At 45.4% G+C, this 19,233-nt stretch overlaps 1 protein-coding gene and 1 long non-coding RNA gene across 2 annotated transcripts in view; one reads left to right on the plus strand and one right to left on the minus strand.

The window, feature by feature from the left end:
• LOC140186483 (uncharacterized) overlaps positions 1 to 19,185 on the minus strand; it is a 42,597-nt gene extending 23,412 nt beyond the window's left edge. The window contains exons 1-3 of the long non-coding RNA XR_011882880.1: positions 18,988 to 19,185; positions 4,182 to 4,425; positions 1,925 to 2,028 (exon numbers count right to left, since the gene is read on the minus strand). This is a non-coding gene — a long non-coding RNA (uncharacterized lncRNA). The remainder of the gene's footprint in view (positions 1 to 1,924; positions 2,029 to 4,181; positions 4,426 to 18,987) is intronic.
• Positions 1 to 19,233, plus strand: part of galnt9 (polypeptide N-acetylgalactosaminyltransferase 9) — a 213,235-nt gene that overhangs the window by 139,651 nt on the left and 54,351 nt on the right. Inside the window, exon 9 of the mRNA XM_072240818.1 lies at positions 1,450 to 1,545. Coding sequence (XP_072096919.1) covers positions 1,450 to 1,545 — 96 coding nt within the window. The remainder of the gene's footprint in view (positions 1 to 1,449; positions 1,546 to 19,233) is intronic.

The raw sequence follows: 19,233 nt of genomic DNA on the forward strand, positions 1-19,233 counted from the left end.
TGAAGTCACGCATTATAACTGCTGCTCCTTTATTGCACGCATTTCTAATTTCCTGTTTAATGCCATCCCCAACCTGTTTTGTAACTGCCAGTAAGGAGACGAATCTCAAGGTTGTATAATGTATACACACTTTGATAATAAATGTATTTCGATCTTTGAACTATGTACTGCTGCCGCAAAACAACGTGTCTCACAGCATATTAATCCTGATTCTGATTCTGATTCAGAGACACTTAGAACACAGAACATGATCCCCTCCATGATTCCCATGAGGCAATCTCCATGAGGCACAGGAACAGGCCCTTCAGCCCACAATGTTGTGCTGAACCAATTAAACTAGCAATCAAATGGCAAACTAAACTAATTGCTTCTGCCTACACAATGGCCATATCTGTCATGTGGCAAAAATACCTAACATGAGGGGACATTTAAATGAGATGGGAGGAAAGTATAGGGGGGATGTCAGAGGTAAGTTTTTCTAACACAGAGAGAGTGGTGGGTGCGTGGAACATGCTACCAGGGGTGGTGGTAGAGGCTGATCCTTGAGGGACATTTAAGAGACTCTTAGATAGGCACATGGGTGATAGACAAATGGAGGTTATGGGTGAGTTAGGTTGATCACAACATGTTGGCACAACATTGTGGGCCTAAGGGCCTGTACTGTGCTCTACCATTCAACGTTCTACACTATTGTGCGAAAGTCTTAACCACATATATATAGTTAGGGTGCCTAAGACTTTTGCACAGCACTGTAGTAATTTGATGTATTGCACTGTACTGCTCCTGCAAAAAAAAATCAAATTTCATGACATACACGAGTGATGATAAACCTGATTCTGATATGTGTCTCCATTGTGGACTGAGAGTGGGAAGGGGGCAGGGAGAGGGGAATCACAGTTGGGAAAAGGGGAAGGGAGAGGGGAATCATGGTTGGGAAAAGGGGAAGGGAGAGGGGAATCATGGTTGGGAAAAGGGGAAGGGAGAGGGGAATCATGGTTGGGAAAAGGGGAAGGGAGCCTGGGAGAGGCAGGATACACCTGGAGACTACGTGACAGACAGGCTCAGGGCAGAAGACTCTGTCCTCAATAGGGGTGATGGGCTTAAATAAATAAGAAGTAACTCTTAGGCACATAGATGAAAGAAAAATAGACGGTCATGTGGAAAGGAAGGGTTAGATTGATCTTAGAGTAGGTTGAAAGGTCAGCACAAAATTGAGGGCCGAAGGGCCTGTACTGTGCTGTAAAGTTCTATGTTCTATATTTTGATGGGACACATGTGACCTCATGGTCAAGGGGTGACCTCTGGCCAGTAAAGAAGTTCTGGTATAAAATGCAGAATGTAAGCTGGAGATATGAGACACCAGGCCATTCCCAAGCCAGGAGTTCTTCTGTAGACCTTTAGTAGGATCTCCATGGCCTTTTCCTGAATGGCATCTCTCTAATTCTACAGGTACGGAACAGCAAAGTGAGTGGCTACTGCTTAGACCAAGGGTCAGAGGATGATGACAGGGCGATTCTCTACCCGTGCCACGGAATGACATCTCAGGTAGGACCACCCCCCTTGTGGCTTCTGACCATGTGTCAAATTGGATGTCCACCACAGATCTGGGTGAAGCTATTAACGGACCTGGAGAGACTTGGACCTCCATCAATCTTTACAAACTGCTGGCCAGGCATCAGAGCACTCCTGAGTTTTAACTGATCAATGTTCAAGAGATATAGTGGCATACAGCACTTCAGCCCATCTTGCCCATGTTGACCAGGCTCAGTCCCATTTGTCTGGCTTGCTCTGAGCTTCGAGCCTATAGGCTCTGCAGTGTCTACTCCATTAGGGGCTGAACTGAGGCCAAGGCTGTGGGCCTGCTCCAGCTGCTTCAGGTTTCGTGGCTGAGGACTCACTTTCATTCTGAATTCTCTTTACTTACTTTTATTGTTTGCACGATTTGGGTATTTTTCTCTCTCTGCGCATTGGGTGTTCGTTGATTTTTTCTTGTTATGGGTTCTTCTGGGTTTCTTGCTTTGTGGCTGCCTGTAAGGAGACAAATCTCAAGGTTGTATAATATTTCAAAGGTTTCGAAGGTACATCTAACATCAGAGAAATGTATACAATATACATCCTAAAATGCTTTTTCTTCACAAACATCCACGAAAACAGAGGAGTGCCCCAAAGAATGAATGATAGTTAAATGTTAGAACCCCAAAGCCCCCCCCAGCTCCCCTCTCCCACATATAAGCAGCAGAAAAACAACAATCCCCCCACCCCCACCAGCAAAAAAATGCATCAGCACCCCCCACTGAGCACTCAAACATGCAGCAAAGCATCAATAAAGACACAGACTTACAGTACTCCAAAGACTATTCGTTCACACAGTATTCGACATACCACAGGCTCTCTTTCTCCCTTATAAGGGAAAAAGGGGTGTCTCAGTGTACCTGTGTACATACTTTGATAATAAATGTACTTTGTACGTTGCTTGGCTCATATCCTGGACCTGTCTAACTGTCTTTTAGAAGTTATCTGTCATGGTCCAGTCCGTAAAGTCCGCATTCCGGTTCATGGTCTGGTCCATCGACCCTTGCTCCAGGTTTTCCTGTCTACCCTGTTTCTGTTCTTGTTGAGCTCTAATTGAGGCAGCTGATGCTCGTTGGGGCTGGCTGCATAAATACCTCCAGAGACCAGGGCGTGGCTGCTGGATTGTTCTTGTCCTTACTCCTTGTATCCCTTCCCCTGACTTCTGTTTCCTCACATTGCATTGCCTGAAGTCTTGCCTTGTCTTGCTGATAACTCTTACCTCGCCTGAAGCTCTTGTCTTGCCTTCCATTGCCTGAAGCCTTGCCTTGTCTTGCTGGTAACTCTCGCCTCGTCTTGCCTGAAATCTTGTCTTGGAGCCACCCCGTATATAGCTCCCTTCCTGTCCCTTGCCTCCGTCGGATAAGCCAGGCCGTCTTGTCATTACCCTGCGGTTGGTTCTGTCCCTTCCTGTCCCTTGCCTCCCTCGGGTTAGCCAGGCCAGATTGTCATTACCCTGCGGTAGGTTCTGTCCCTTCCTGTCCCTTGCCTCTGTCGGGTGGAGATCCGCACCCTGCCCAGGTGATCCACGCCCTGCCCAGGTGATCAGCACCCTGCCCAGGAGGAGCTTCAAGACCCCAAGCCTCTAGCCAAGCCTCGCCTCAAGTCTCTAGCCAAGCCTCGCCCCAAGCCAAGCTTCAAGACCCCAAGCCTCAAGCCTTAAGCCTCAAGCCTCTAGTCTCAAGCCTCGCCTCAGGTCTCAAGCCTTGCCTCCAGTCTCAAGCCTCACCTTCAGTCTCAAGCCTCGACTCAAGTCTCAAGACTCCAGCCTAGTACGGCCTGCCAGCCAAGTCACGTCCTTACCTAGTTCTGGGGTCCGAGCCAGAGACAAGACCCAGGTTCGGGGTCCTTGCCCAGTCTCTGGCTCGGAGTCCAAGCCCTGGCTCCCTAGCTCTCTTGGCCAGTTCTGTTCCGGGTTCCTGGTTTTCGTGTCCAGGTCCTAGCCCTCACCCTGTATCCTAGTACTTCAGTGTCTGTGTCTTGCACTTGGGTCCGTTCCCAGCCACCTCCTTATGACAGTTATCATTGTACCTGCCCCAACCAGTGCCTCTGGCAGCTCAATCCACAGAGATATCACTCTCAAGTTGCCCCTCAAGTGTCTATTAAATATTCCCCCCTCACTTTAAACCTGTGTCTTCTGATTGTTGGTTGTCCAATCCTGGTAAAAAGGACTGGATGCACTCACCTATCTACACCCCTCTGTAAGATCAATGATTCAATGGTTCCATTTAATATCAGAGATTGTCTACAGTATACAACCTGACATTCTTACTCTTCACAGACACATCAGCAAAACAGAGAAAAACCCTCAAAGAATGAATGACAGAAATGTTAGAACCCCAAAGCCTCCCTCCCCCTCCCACGCACAAGCAGCATCAAAGCAACAAGCCCCCCCTCCCTCCCCACCTGCCTCAACAGAAGCCTCAGCCCCCACCACCCACCATGCAAGCAGCAGTAAAGCCCCAAAGAGGCCATGATCTAGAGTCCATCAGAAACTACTGTCCATCTCAACACTTGGACATCTCAGACAGGCTCTGTCATAACGAGGGACAGAGAGGTATCGCTCCAGCCACAGCCGGGGGGAGGCCCACTGCTTGCCGTTTCCACGTTACCGTCTGCAGCGTCGCTCACTTCAACAGCAGTGTTCTCTCGATTTTCTGATCTCCCGTGATGACGACACCAGCGAGGAACCCGGGTCATTCACAGGGCTGCAGAGCAGCATCCCAAAGGACCTTCCAGGCCGCTCCTGGAGATATTGAAAACGCTAGGCTGTTTGGCAAGCTCCAAAGACTGAGAACCCACTGCCATAAAGAACTGTAGTTTGAGTGCAGCTGCTGATCACGGACTCCAACATTTCTTTAACAAGGAAAGAAGAGACATTAGAGAGAAGAATTCAAAACTGTTTCACAGATGAACTGGCGCGAGAGATCAGTCACTCATTTCAAAGATTCAAAGTACATTTATTATCGAAGTGTGTGAGCAGTATACAAACCCTGAGACTTGTCTTCCCACAGACAGCCACAAAACCAAGAAAACCATGGAACCCATTCAAATAAAAACACCAAACACCAAACGTGCAAAAAAAATCCCAAATAAATCACGTAAGCAGCAAAAAAACTGAACAAGTAACACCACAGAATATTAAACATCAAACTGCAGCATCTTTGAAACAGTCCAGGACTGTTCAGTTCAGTTCAGTTCAGTTCAACATAGCGCTGTGTCGTTCGCTGACCGCAGGCCACAGAGCCAGTCCACCCCGATCAAAATCGTGCAAAATAGCAACAAAAAAAAGGAGTAACCAGAAACACATCATAACATGAACTGCAGAGTTCTCTAAACGAGGCTTTTCCATCTTCTACGCTGCAATGAATGAAGTCCAAACCTGCCCAACCTCCCCCTATAGTCAATCGTCAGAATCCTGGCCACATCCTTGTAAAATGCCCCACAGTAGCATAATGGTTAGCGCAATGCTATTACAGCTCAAGGCGTTGGAGTTTGAAGTTCAATCCCAGAGTCCTTTGTAAGGAGTTTGTGCATCCTTCCCATGGAATACATGGGTTTTCCTCCGAGTGTTCCAGTTTCCTCCCACAGTCCAAAGATATACCAGTTAGTAGGGTAATTGGAATTGGTCATTGTAAATTGTCTGTAATTAGGCTAGAGTTAAATCGGAGGTTGCTGGGTGGCATGACTCGGAGGTCTGGGAGGACCTATTCCACGCCATATCTCCAAATCAATAAATAAATAAAAGCACAAGAGATTCTGTAGATGTTTGAAGTCCAGAGCAACACACACAAAATGCTGGAGGAACTCAACAGGTCAGGCAGCTTCTATGGAGCAGAATAAACAGTTGAGGTTTCGGGCTGAGACCCTTCATCAGGACTGGATAGTAGGGGGAATAAGAAGGTGGGAGGAGGGTGAGGAGGGCAAGCTAGAAGGTGATAGGTGGGACCAGATGAGGGGGAAAGTAGGTGAGGGGTGAAGGGGCTGATGAAGTAAGAAGCTGGGAGGTGATAGGTAAAAGACTGAAGAAGAAGGAATCCGATAGGAGAGGAGAGTGGGCCATGGGAGAGAGGGACAAAGGAGGGACACCAGGGGGTGATGATCAGCAGATGAGCAGAAGGGAGGGTTGAGAGGGGACCCAGAGTGGAGAATGGAAAAAGAGAGAGGGGGGAGGGGGAGAGAAATTGCTGAAAATTGGAGAAATCAATATTTGTGCCATCATTTTGGAAGCTACCCAAACAGTATATATAAGGAGTTGCTCCCCCAGCCTGAGAGTGTCTCGTCATGGCAGTAGAAGAGGCCATGGACTGATATGTAAATTTGTAAATTATTTTGGCACTCTTTCCAGTTATTCAGTCATGTGATCATGGTGGTGTAATCTGCAATGTGGATAGTCGGTACTTCAGGGAGTTTGAACTGTTGGAGAATAATCAATTATTTATGCGTGATGTATGGACGTCACTGGTGATGTCAGCATGAGAGCGGAAAGGTAGCATAGTGGTTAGCAGGTTGGTTTACAGTACCAGCGACCCAGGTTCAATTCCCACCTCTGCCTGTAAGGAGTTTGTACATTCTCCACAAGACCACGTGGGTTTCCTCCCACAGTTCAAAGAGGTACCGGTTAGTAGGTTAATTGGTCATCGTAAATTGTCCCATGATCAGGCTAGGGTTACTGGGCAGCACAGCTCAAGGGCCGGAAGGGCGCTATTCTGTGCTGTACCTCAAAAAATAAATAAGTGTCTTTTTAAAGATTAGCTTTATTTGTCACATGTATCAAACCATGCAGTGAAATGCGTAGTTTGCATCAAATCAAATCAGCGAGGATATGCTGGGGCAGCCCACAAGTTATCGCCACACCTCTGGTACCAATATAGCATGCCCACAACACACTGACCCTCACCAGTATGTCTTTGCACTGTGGGAGGAAGCACACGTAGTCACAGGGAGCACAGACAGAGGTGGGAATTGAACCTGGGTCACTGGCACAGTAACAGCATTACGCTATCACCCCCCTGTATTGCCCTCATTTATTGCCCATCTGTAACCTGAGGGGTCAGTTCACAGTTGACCAGATTGGGGGACCGCTTCGTCGAGCACCTCCACTCTGTCTGCCACAACAGACAGGATCTCCCGGTAGCCACCCACTTCAACTCTGCTTCCCATTCCCATTCAGATATGTCCATACATGGCCTCCTCTACTGCCATGATGAGGCTAAACTCAGGTTGGAGGAGCAACACCTCATATACCGTCTAGGTAGTCTCCAGCCCCTCGGTATGAACATAGAATTTTCCAACTTCCAGTAATTCCCTCCCCCTCCCTTCCTGTATCCGTATTTCACTCTACCCCTCCCCCAGCTCCCTCATGGTTCCATCTCCTCCTTCTACTACCCATTGTTTTCAGGGCTATGACGTCAATGCTTCCCCTCCCCGACCCCTTTGTCTTTCAAATTACTGGTCTTTTCAGCTGAAGCTACAAGCATTCTTCAAATCCTTCCCCATCTTTCATTCTTCAGTCCTGACGAAGAGTTCTGGCCCAAAGCATCGACTCATCATCTCTGACTGATGCTGCCCGACCTGCTGAGTTCATCCAGCGTACTGAAAGTGTTGCTTTGATCTTTTACAGCATCTGCAGAATTTTTTGTGTTCGCAGTTGACCAGATTGTTGGGTCTGCAGCTGAGACGGTGTAGGGACAGAGTATTCACCTTTGAAGAACAATAATGCACCATATGGATTGTTTTAAATCCAGAATTGTTTAATGATTTAATTTACATTTCCCAGTTGCCTTGGTGAGGTTTAAACTCCTGATCAATGGCCCAATGTCTGACTATTGATCACGTAATGTAACCTTTGTTCCACTGTCCTCTGTGGGAGCAGAAATACGATAAATCCATCACCGCTCTTACATCGCCGCATTGTGCTGTAACCATCTTTCATTACACTTTCCACTTACTCACCGCAAACCATGACCCCCCCCCCCCACCCCCGGGAGAATGGGCTGTCAGCGGGATATTGTGCACTGTCCATTTACACACGCAGGCAGTCCTCACGCCAAAGCAGGGATTGGATTCCGAGTCTATCATAGGTAAAGCCCGCCCCACCATTGAGCACATCTACAAGAAAGCAGTATCCATATCATATCCACATCAGGGACTCTCCCCCCCATCACCACCCAGGACATAATCTCTTCTCACAGCTGCCATCGGGAAGGAGGTACAGGAGCCTCAGGACTAAGGAACAGTTATCACCCCTCAACCATCAGGTTCCTGAACCATGGGGGTTAACTTCACTCAACTTCACTTGCCCAACTCTGATTACCGACTCTGCAGCCCATGCTCTCAACAATAGTTGTTACTTATTTATATATTATTATTATTAGTTTTTAATTTTGTATTTGCACTATTTGTCTTTTGCACACTGGTTGCTTGGCTTTGTAGTTTTACATTGAGTCTATTGTGTTTCTTTGTATTTACAAGAAAATTAATGTCGGAGTGAGAAACAGGACTGTACAAAAGTCTTAGGCACATATATATACTTAGTGTGCCTAAGACTTTAGCACAGTACTGTATTTGTCAACGTGGAGTGGAGTGAGTTTGTAATTTGGCACAAGCAAAGGATGTTGGGATTGGTGAGGGTGGAGTGCCGCGGGAGGCGTGTGGGACAGGTGACAGAGAAGAAGTGCCAGCGATGGAGTTGGGGTGTGGGTGCAGACTCACCCAGCCCTGAGACACCAGGCAAGGTCATTTGATTCCAAACAATTGGTTTATTAATCATTACAGGATGTCTCTCTGGTGCTTCCCGCTCCCTCCCCTCTCCCTCCCCTCTCCCTTCCTCTTTTCCCAACCATTATTCCCCTCTCCCTGCTTCCTCCCCACTCTCTGTCCCCAGTAGAGACCCAGATCAGAATCAGGTTTATCATCACTCACATGTCATGAAATTTGTTTTTTTTGTGGCAGCAGTACAGTGCAATACATGAAGTTACTACAGTACTGTGCTAAAGCCTTAGGCACCCTAGCGACATATATGTGTACCTGCGAGTTTCACACAGGACCGTATGTTCTCTGTTTGTGATAGTCAGCATGTCTCCATGGGTTGAGGGGTCGCCTTCTGTGCCAGTGACTCTATACTGAAACCATAATCCTCGCGTTTGACGGCAGGGTAATAATGGGACTTGTGTCCCCTCTGCAATGCAGTCACTGTTGCAGTCTCCTGAAACGCTCCACACCCCAGTGATGCCACTGAGACCATGAATGATCGCCGAGCTATGTAGTGTAGCCCAGCCCTTCACAGTAGCAGCGAACATCGTCAGTGAGTAGTTTGGTATGTTCTTCCATGACAGCGTGGCCTTCCCCTGGGTGCTCCCGCGTGGCATAGCATTAGTAAGCGAGCACACTGCGTTGGCGCCAGGAGCATGGCGACACTTGTGGGCTGCCCCCCGGCACATCCAGGATTTACGATTCGAGATACATGTGCGTACAGCGAAATGCGTCACTTGCGTCAACAGCAAACTCAACCTGATGAGGTGCCGGGGGCAGCCAGAAAGTGTCACCGCGCATTCCGGCACCAACTTAGCATACCCACAATGCTCGGCAGAACAACACAGACACAACGAGCAACAAATCAACAACAGCAAAATAAGCAACCCACACAAATTGCTGGGGGAGCTCAGCAGGTCAGGCAGCATCCATGGGAATGAATAAACAGTCCACCTTTTGGGCCAAGACCCTTCATAAGGATTGAGATGGAAGGGGGAAGACACTAGAATAAAAAGGTGAGGCAAAGGGATGGAGGCTGGCTGGGGTGAGGGGAAGTGATGGAGGCTGGCCTCATAAATCAAAGTATTGGGTACAGGAGATGGGATGTTATGTTGAAAATATTTAAGACATTGGTGAGGCCTTATTTGGAATATTATGTACAGCTCTGGTCACCTACCTACAGGAAGCCAGGTGGGTGAGAAAGGTGAAGGGGGCTGGAGAGGAAAGAATCTGATAGGAGAGGAGAGTGGACCATTGGAGAAAGGGAAGGAGGAGGGGACCTTTTCCTCCCTCCCTCCCCTCCTCCCTTGGACTGTGTTGGTCATTGATGCAAAATGTCCCATTTCACTATATTATTTAATTTTTTGACATACCTTTGACAAGTAAAGCTAATATTTATTCTTTCTTTTACATCACTGTCTGATCTGTGTATTAAAACTTAGCTTCTTTCACACAGAGAAGGGACCGTGAGGAGACGTTTACCCCCCCAATCAATAACCTAAATCGTAAACACTCCCTCCTGACAGTGGACTTGCAAACACTTTTACAGGTTGCAGAACATTCCAGAAACCCACTGTTCCTTGTTGCTGGTTTACCATGAAATGCATAATTCCTGAATCCACCTACATTCCCTTAGATCTAACACAAATGCGGGTTGTATAAATAGATCCTTGTCAGTCAGATTCTTTTAAAATATTGAAGTGTAGGCACAGATTAAGCCAAGTAGATTAAGTGTTGAATATTTATGGCTGTGGAGCTCTCTGTGGCTTCAGAGTGATTAATGTCCATTGGTTTAAATCTCAGATTCACCGATCAGCACGCTTGGCTACGAATACTTGTCAGAAGATCTTCTCGGAGCTCTCTGTTAATCTGAGTGGATTTCCTCTTTTATCTGTAGATTACAGCAAAGCTCCCGATTGTGTCATGAAATGTAGGGGAGACTTGACCCAGAAGCAGAGTAGCGCAGACGATTTAGCAGTAAACGGTATCCTAATAATTGACTGCAAAAACACAAGCCACAATCAATTGCCTGTAAAGCCACTGGCAGATAGGGTAGCAGTGACGGTCCTCCATCTCTGGTGGTGTTCAGGGCTTCCTTCATCGTGTCAGTAGCTTCCTCTCAGTTTTCACCACTGTCAGTCACGCAAGTCCCGGGTGGAGACTCAGAAATACCGTTGCACTCAGGTAAAGGAATTCTTCATTGCTGTTCCTGTAACAGTTTTGTTTTACCAGTCAGGGTTGTTAGCCCTGAGTTGAACCCCCGAACCTGGAGGACCGGTGGACCAGTCTTAGTCTGGCCTCTCCTGTTTAACCTGTTTAACATGGGTGACCCTACCAAGAGCCAAATCATAAAGCCCCGACTCCAGCCAGCGTAGCTCTCCAGGTCATTGAGGCACACAAACCTCCAAACCATGACAAGGTTGTGGTCCTCTTGAAGGAACAAGCCATGAGGGGCCACAAAACAGGAGAGAACAAATACTTAACTTTACGAGGACCCAGGGTAACTGAAGGCTGGGAGCAACTGGTTGAGGCTGGCTAGTTCGATGGGTGAATAAGGATTGTGGATTATAAACACAAGAGATTCTGCAGTTGCTGGAAATCCAGATCAACACACACAAAATGCTGGAAAAGTCAGGTGATGTTGGAGGGGGAGGGGAAGACGGCGGCGTGACGCAACACGTGCGGCCGCTCCGAAATGATATCGTATGCGTTAACTAGGGGCCGTGCACAATCATGAATTGGTGGAGACTGACGTGAGAAGCACAGAGGAACACCTGGAGAAACTTCTGAAATACCTGCTTCGCTGCCGCTGCTACTGTGCGATCGAGAACCTCCGGAGGGGAAGGCCCCAAATTCTCGGCTTTGCCTATTGCCTGTTGCCGGGGCTGGGGTCGAAGCGCTTGGCAGAGATGGTGCTTGGTGCTCGGTGTCAGAGGGCTGGATGGAGGCTTGAAGTTTTCGGACAGACTCAAGAGTCGGCTGTGGTCAGGTGCTTCCAGGATGCTGCATCGGCAAGTTTGCAGCGCTGGAAGCTCATGGCAGGGAGAGTTTTTTTTTCTTCTTTCTACTGTCTGCGTGAGATGATGGGACTTTCGAGAGACTTTGAGACTTTTTTTTTACCGCGCCCATGGTCTGTTCTTCATCAAATTACGGAATTGCTTTGCACTGTTGTAACTATATGTTATAATTATGTGGTTTTTGTCAGTTCTTCAGTCAATTCGTCTTGTGTTTCTGTGATATCATTCTGGAGGAACATTGTATCATTTCTTAATGCATGCATTACTAAATGACAATAAAAGAGGACTGCGTGTCCTCATAATCTATAATCTAATCTAAAAGTCAGGCAGCTTTGATGGAGATGAACAAACAGTGGACAGTTCAGGCTGAGACCCTTCTTTAAGACAGCAAAGGGGAAGATACCGGAATAAAAAGATGGGGCGAGGGGAAAGAGACTAGCTGGAAGGTGATAGTGAAGCCAGGTGGGTGGGAAAGGTAAAGGGCAGGAGAAGCAGGAATCCGATAGAAGAGGAGAGTGGGCCATGGGAGAAAGGGAAGAAGGAGGGGCACTGGGGGGAGGTGTGAAGATATAAGAGGCCAGAGTGGGGAATAGAAGGAGAGGGGACGAGGAGGCAAGCAGTTTGTTACCGGAAGGAGAAATCGATATTTGTGCCATCAGATTGGAGGCTACCCAGTCAGAATATGCATTGCCCCTCCACCCTGAGGTGGCCTCATTGCGGCACGAGGTTAGGCCATGGACTGACATGTTGGAATGGGAATGCGAGTCAGAATTAAAATATTGGCCACTGGGAAGTTCCGTTTTTGGCAGGTGGAGCGAAGGTGCTCAGTGAAGCGGCTCCCCAATTTACATCGGGTCTCACCAGTGTAGAGGAGGCCGCATCAGGAGCATCAGCAGATCCGCAGGTGAAGTGTTGCAAAGATCGTGGATGTGAGCTGGGTTTAAATAGGCTGCAGGTGCTGAATTGGAAACAAGTGGCAGTTGACTCCCGTTAGCTGGGTGCAGACTGGGAAGTTCCTTACACCGAGATCTGTTGCTCTGATGGATCTTAGAAGTTATTGCAAGCTGTTCCCTTATCAAAATGGCCCTGAACTCTGAAGGTTTTCAGGAAGTGGGGGAGATTTCAGAAAGTGTGAGGAAACTGGAGCACCTGGAGGAAAAACAAATAAGAGAAACTCTGCAGATGCTGCAAATCCAAGCAACGCACACAAAACACTGAAGGAACTCAGCAGGTCAGGCAGCATCTATGGAAAAGAATAAACATTTCAGGCCAAGTCCCTTCATCAGGACTGGTGAAAAAGATGAGGTCAGAATAAGAAGGTGAGGGGAGGGGAGGAGGAATTATAAGGTAAGAGGTGATGGGTGGAACCTGTAAAGGGGGATGGAGTGAAGTAAAGTGCTGGGAAATTAGGTGGTGAAGGAGATACAGGGCTGGAGAAGGGGGTATCTGATAGGAGAGGTCAGAAGACCATGGTAAGACGAGGAGCACCAGAGGGAGGTGTTGGGCAGGTAAGGAGATAAGGTGAGAGAGGGAAATGGGAATGGGAATGGTGGGGGGCAATTACTGGAAGTTCGAGAAATCCATGTTCATTCAATCAGGTTGGAGGCTATCCCAGATGGAATATAAGGAGTTGCTCCTCCAACTTGAGTGTGGCCTCATTGCAGCAGCAGAGGAAGCCATGGACTGACATTTCGGAATGGGAATAGGAAATAGAATTGAAATGGGTGGCCACCGGGAGATCCCACTTTTTCTGGCGGATGAAGCATAGGTGATCGGCGAAGGGCTTTCCGATCTTGAGGAAACCCATGTAGTCACGGGTAGAACAAATAAAGTCATTACAAACGGTGGCAGGGGAATGGAAATCCTATCACTGCGCTGTAAGGTGTCACAGTAACTGCTACCCTACCGTGGTGCCCCATTCCAATCCAAAATTAAAACTGACAAGATCAATTTCCAACTGGATAGATTTAGCACGCCATCCTTGATCTGTTAAATTGATTTCATCAAGGTAATGAACGCTGAGACCTGGTCCATGAGATACTGGAAAGCACGTTTATCATTATTCCTGATTGCTCGCAGTGCTGAGACTCTGAGATAGTCAGTGGATGATTGGCTGTGGATATTACCACAGTTAGAGTTAGAATATTGAACAAGTGTCTTTAAAATTCATGAGTCTGTTTATTCATTAAACATAAAAACAGAATGGAAGGAGGACAAGGCCGGAGTAACACACAAAAAACACGGGAGGAACTCAGCAGGTCAGGCAGCGCCTATGGAAATGAATAAACTGTCGGCATTTCAGACTCGGTCCCTTCTTCAGGACTGGAAAAGAAGGGTAATACGCCAGAATAAAAAACTGGGGGATGGGAAGGAGGCTAGCTTGAAGGTGATAGGTGAAGCAAGGGAGGTGGGAAAGGTAAAGGGCAGGAGAAGAAAGAATCTGATAAGAGAGGAGAGTGGACCATAGAGGAAAGGGATAGAGGAGGGGTCCCGGGGGAAATGATAGGCAGGTGAGAAGAAGTGGATAAGAGGGGTGGGATTTGTTTACCAGAAGAAGAAATCGATACTCATGCCATCAGGTTGAAGGCTACCCAGACTGAATATAAAGTATTGCTCCTTCACCCTGAGAGTGGCCTCATCTTGGCATAAAAGGAGGCCATGGATGAACGTGTTGGAATGGAAATGGGAATCGGAATTAAAATGTAGGGCCATGGGGAAGTTCCACTTGTGGCAGATGGTGCAGATGTGCTCAACAAAGCAGTTTGCCCTCCCGCCCCAATTTATGACAGGTCTCACCAATGGGAGGCCACAACCAGGAGCACCACACACAACAGACAATCCCGGCAGATTTGCAGGTGAGGTGTTGCTTCACCTGGAAGGACTGTTTGGGATCCAGAATGGAAGTGAGGGAGGCCGTTTGGTCCCTCACGTTAACCAACTATCTCAGCGCTGTTGGATTCTGATATTTTTAAAACCAGGTTCTTTCAGAAGCCAGGAAAGAGGCACAAAACCTGTTGTTCCATAACTGATTTATTTAGTGTTAGTCGACATGAGGAGGCATTTCTTTACCCAGAGAGTGGTGAATCTGTGGAATTCCTTGTCACAGGTGGCTGTGGAGGCCAAGTCTTTGGGTATATTTCAGACCATAAGACCACAAGATATAGGAGTAGAATTAGGCCATTTGGCCCATCGCATTTGCTCCGCATTTCATCATAGATCCATAGTCCCTCTCAACCCCAGTCTCCTGCCTTCTCCCTGTATCCCTTCATGCCCTGACTAATCAAGAATCTTTATCTTTGTCTTAAATATACCCAGTGACCTGGCCTCCACGGCTGCCTATGGCAACAAATTACACAGATTCACCACACTCTGGCTCAAGAAATTCCTCCTCTTTTCCATTCTAAAAGGATGCCCTTGAATTCGGAGGCTGTGTCCTCCGGTCTTAGATTGCCCCACCATGGGAAACATCCTCTCCACATCACGATATCAAGGCTTTTTAATATTTGATAGGTTTCATTAAGGTCATTCCCTCATTCTTCAGAATTCCAGAGAATAGAAGCCCAGAACCATCAAGCACTCATATGACAAGTGTTTCATTCCTGGAATTATTTTCATGAACCTCCTTTGAATCATCTTCAATGTAAGCACATGCTTTCTTTGATAAGGGGCCAAAACTGCTCACAATATTCCAAGTGAGGCTTCAGCAGTACTTTATATCGTCTCAACATTACATCCTAGCAATAGTTTACCGGTTTTATCTCCATGAACATAAAACTGACTTTTATCTTTTGAACATTGATTTTCAATTGGATAAGTTAAAAGCAGATAGTATTTCATTTTAATTTCAACACATTTTTATATAAAGCAGGATCTGGAGCCAAAGCATATTTTTGGTCTAATTGTTTCAACTGATTGGCTAATTCAATTCTCTCCTTATTAGCTTTTTCCTTAACACTTGCGGTAAAAGAAATAATTTGTGCTCCAATATAAGCCTTAAAATCATCCCATAAAATAAGACTAGAAGTCTCTTCTAGCATATTCTCTTCAAAAAAAAGAGTAATTTGTCTCTCCAAAAATTTTTTAAAATCCTTATCAGATAACAGAGTTGGATTAAAACACCAGAATCTGTTTATTCAGGAGACACCCAGAAAACTTAAGATAAAAACACAGAAGCATGATCTGAAACAGCAATTTCTTTATATTCACAGGATCTAACTAATGGAATCAATTGGCTATCAACAAAAAAAATCAATCCTGAAATACGTATGATGAACATGAGAAAAAAACGAGCACTCTCTATCTGTTGGATGCAAAAAGCGCCAAACATGAACAATATCACATTTCATTAGAAAAGATTGGATAAAGGAGGCGGATCTACTACACGTCAATCATTTAGGAGAAGAACGATCCAAAACAGGATCTAAACAACAGTTGAAGTTTCCTACTAAAACCAAAGAATATAACTTAAATCTGGTAAAGGTGAAAAAAAAATTCAAAAAAGTCTGAATCATCTATATTCGGGGTATACAAATTAGCAAAAACCATTAATTTATTATCTAATTTCCCTGAGACTATAAAAAAACGCCCATTGGTATCAGATATTACATTATGTTGAACAAAAGAAACTGAATTGTGTATAAGAATTGAAACTCCTCTTGCCTTAGCCTGAAAGGAGGAATGGAAAGACAAATCCTTCCAACGGCTGAAAAGACATAAATTATCACATTTACGAACATGTGTTTCTTGTAAAAAAATAATTGAGACATTCAATTTCTTAAAATAATTAAATATCTTAATACGTTTCACAGGATGGTTTAATCCTTTCACTTTAAAACTAAATAAATTAAAAATATGGTCCATTTTAAATATTGCTTAAAGCAGTGGTCCCCAACCACCAGGCCGCAAAGCATGTGCTACCGGCCCATGAGGTAAGGATATGAGTCAACTGCACCTTTCCTCATTCCCTGTCACGCCTACTGTTGAACTTGAACGCACGCGAGGTCATTACCCACGCGAGGACATCAGTTGGTCATTAACCTACAACTACTCGATGAGTAGAAAACAAATGTCGCTTGGGAGTTTCTTTGAAAGAGGTGGTAGGGGACATAAAAGGCCTAATGATGATGATAATGCAGAGACAGCCGAGGCTGAGACTGCAAAAAAAGAAAGCTTCCTTTAACAGAAAATACGACGAGTCGTACATGAAATATGGCTTTATTGTGACCGGTGACTCGCACGCTCCAAACCCCCTGTGTGTGATATGTGGAGACAAGCTGTCTAATGAGGCAATGAAACCCTCAAAACTGCTTCAGAACCTTGAGTCCAAGCACCCTGCACTTAAAGACAAACCTGTTGAGTTTTTTGAGCGGAATAAGTGTGAGCAAGCGAGACAGAAACAAGTGCTGAGAGCCGCCACCTCCACAAATGCTGCTGCTCTGAGAGCATCGTACTTAGTGGCTAGCCTAAGAAGCCTTTCACTGTTGGTGAAGAATTGATTCTACCTGCTGCCAAGGACATGTGCCATGAACTGTTGGGAGAAGCTGCAGCTAACAAGATGGCACAGGTTTCTCTTTCAGCTACCACAGTTTCAAGGGGAATCGATGACATAGCGGAGGAAATCGAAGCACAGCTGTTGGAACGGCTTAACGAGTCTGGTTTCACTTCCTGAGTCAAAGAGGATGCTCCTGAATGCCAGTCTACACATTGTGTCACACACAGTGATATGCTGGCTAGCCGAAAAATGTCACCTGATCTTAGCGTATTGAGAGATGTTGCTGAAGTTATCAATCACATCAAAGCAAAAGCTCTTAACTCACGACTGTTTGAGCAGCTTTGCGAGGAAATGGATGCAGAACACAAACGCCTTCTCTTACACACTGAAGTCAGGTGTCTATCAAGGGGGAGAGGCCTGACCAGGGTTTTTGAGTTAAGAGAGCAGCTACAGAGATTTCTTTCAGGAAAAAAGTCACCACTGGCAGCACACTTCAGTGACGAGGAGGAGATAGCAAAACTCGCTTATCTGTGTGACATCTTCAACCTGCTCAATGAACTCAATTTGTCACTTCAGGGGAGAATGACAACTGTCTTCAAGTTAGCAGATAAAGTGTCTGCTTTCACAGCCAAACTGGAACTGTGGGGACGGCGAGTGGACAGGGGCATATTTGACATGTTCCCAACATTAGCTGGGAATTTGGGGGAGACTGAGGCTCACAGCTGGTGCGTGAACACCTATCTTCGCTGTCGACAGAATTCAAATGTTACTTCCCAACCGCAAATGACCGAAGACATGCAAAGGAATGGGTCCATGACCCATTTGTGAATGTCCCCGGTGAATCATTCACGTCAGCGCAGGAAGAAGATCAACTCCTTGAACTTGCAAATGACAGTGGGCTAAAAAGTATGTTTGACATAACATCTCTGCCGGCATTCCGGATCAAAGTCAAGGCTGAATATCCTGAGATAGCCACAAAAGCACTGAAAACGTTGCTTCCATTTCCAACATCATATCTCTGCAAAGTGGAGTTTTCTGCAATGAATGTAATGAAAACTAAATTTGCAAAATAGACTGGACATAAGGAACCCCCTTATGACTTATAATTGAAATATCACTATATTCATGCGAGGAAAATATGCACTGTGTGTTTAATATTAAATTTGTAAGATAAACCCTTTTAGAAACAAAATTGAGTGTATTAACCACTGGTAAGTGACTTATAGTTGACTTATCACCTATATTTCAGTTGTGATTAACACCTCCCCCTGGTCGGCCAGTCCGCAAGAATATTGTCAATATTAAACCGGTCCGTGGTGCAAAAAAGGTTGGGGACCCCTAGCTTAAAGGAGATGTTTGAATAAAAACCGCTGGAATATATATTAAATCCAAACAATGAGCTTTAAGAAAAAGTAACCAAGCAACAAATGAAGCTAAGGGAACCAAACAGCTGATAACCACCTCCCACCCCCCGCCCAAAGAGAGAAAATCGACCAAAGGGCAGTCGACAGCTAAACCAACCATCCCTCCCAAAACAATCTACTGGCTGAGCTCCAAAAGAAAAATTTTTCAAGGCAAAACTGCATTCCAACAAGACATAACAGAAAAAGAGAGCAAAATTAAACATATTAAAAAAACCTCATTTAAAAATTATAGTATAAAAATACTAGAAAGATATATGAAAATTCAAAACATATTAACTTTAAAAGTATTAACTCAAAGAAAACTTACTAATATTAAATCCTTAATTTTCTAAACAAGGAAATAAAAGTACAAAAAAAATTAGATCGGAAAGTATACCAAAAGTAAAAAAAAAATTGTTCATAAAAGAAAGTAATAAACAGTTAGACTGCTGATTCTAAAAAAAGGATCCATCAGGCAGACACAACATAAATTTGTGTAAAGAGTTATTGAACAGTTAATCTTCTGAGGTTGATTCGGCACTCAAGAAATCCTGCAACTCTTCGGTTGAGCGAAACTATCTCTGAGAGCCATTTTTCAAAATAATTCTAAGACGAGCAGGGTATTGAAGAGAGGGTTTAAAACCTTTACTATACAGCTCAGGCATTACTTTTTTAAACTTGAAGTGTTCATTCAACACCTCAGGTGAAAAATCTTCCACAATTCTGAACTTCTGGTCTTCATAATCAATCATACCTTTCCGACGAGCTTCATGAATTAAAAGTTCCTTTGTTTCAAAGTTGTGAAGACAAATTATCACTGAGCAGGGTCGAACTCCCAGAGCAGGTCTTGGTTCAGGTGATCTGTGATGTGAGCTCGGTCTATTTTAGGTGGAGATTTTAAAATATTCGGAAATAAATTAGCCAGAAGGTTTGCAAAAAATTCCGAAGGCTGGTTGCCTTCCAATGGCTCTTTAAAACCCAGAATATATAGATTATTTCT

Source organism: Mobula birostris, chromosome 22 (genome assembly GCF_030028105.1).
Source record: "Mobula birostris isolate sMobBir1 chromosome 22, sMobBir1.hap1, whole genome shotgun sequence".
Lineage (NCBI taxonomy): Eukaryota > Metazoa > Chordata > Chondrichthyes > Myliobatiformes > Myliobatidae > Mobula > Mobula birostris.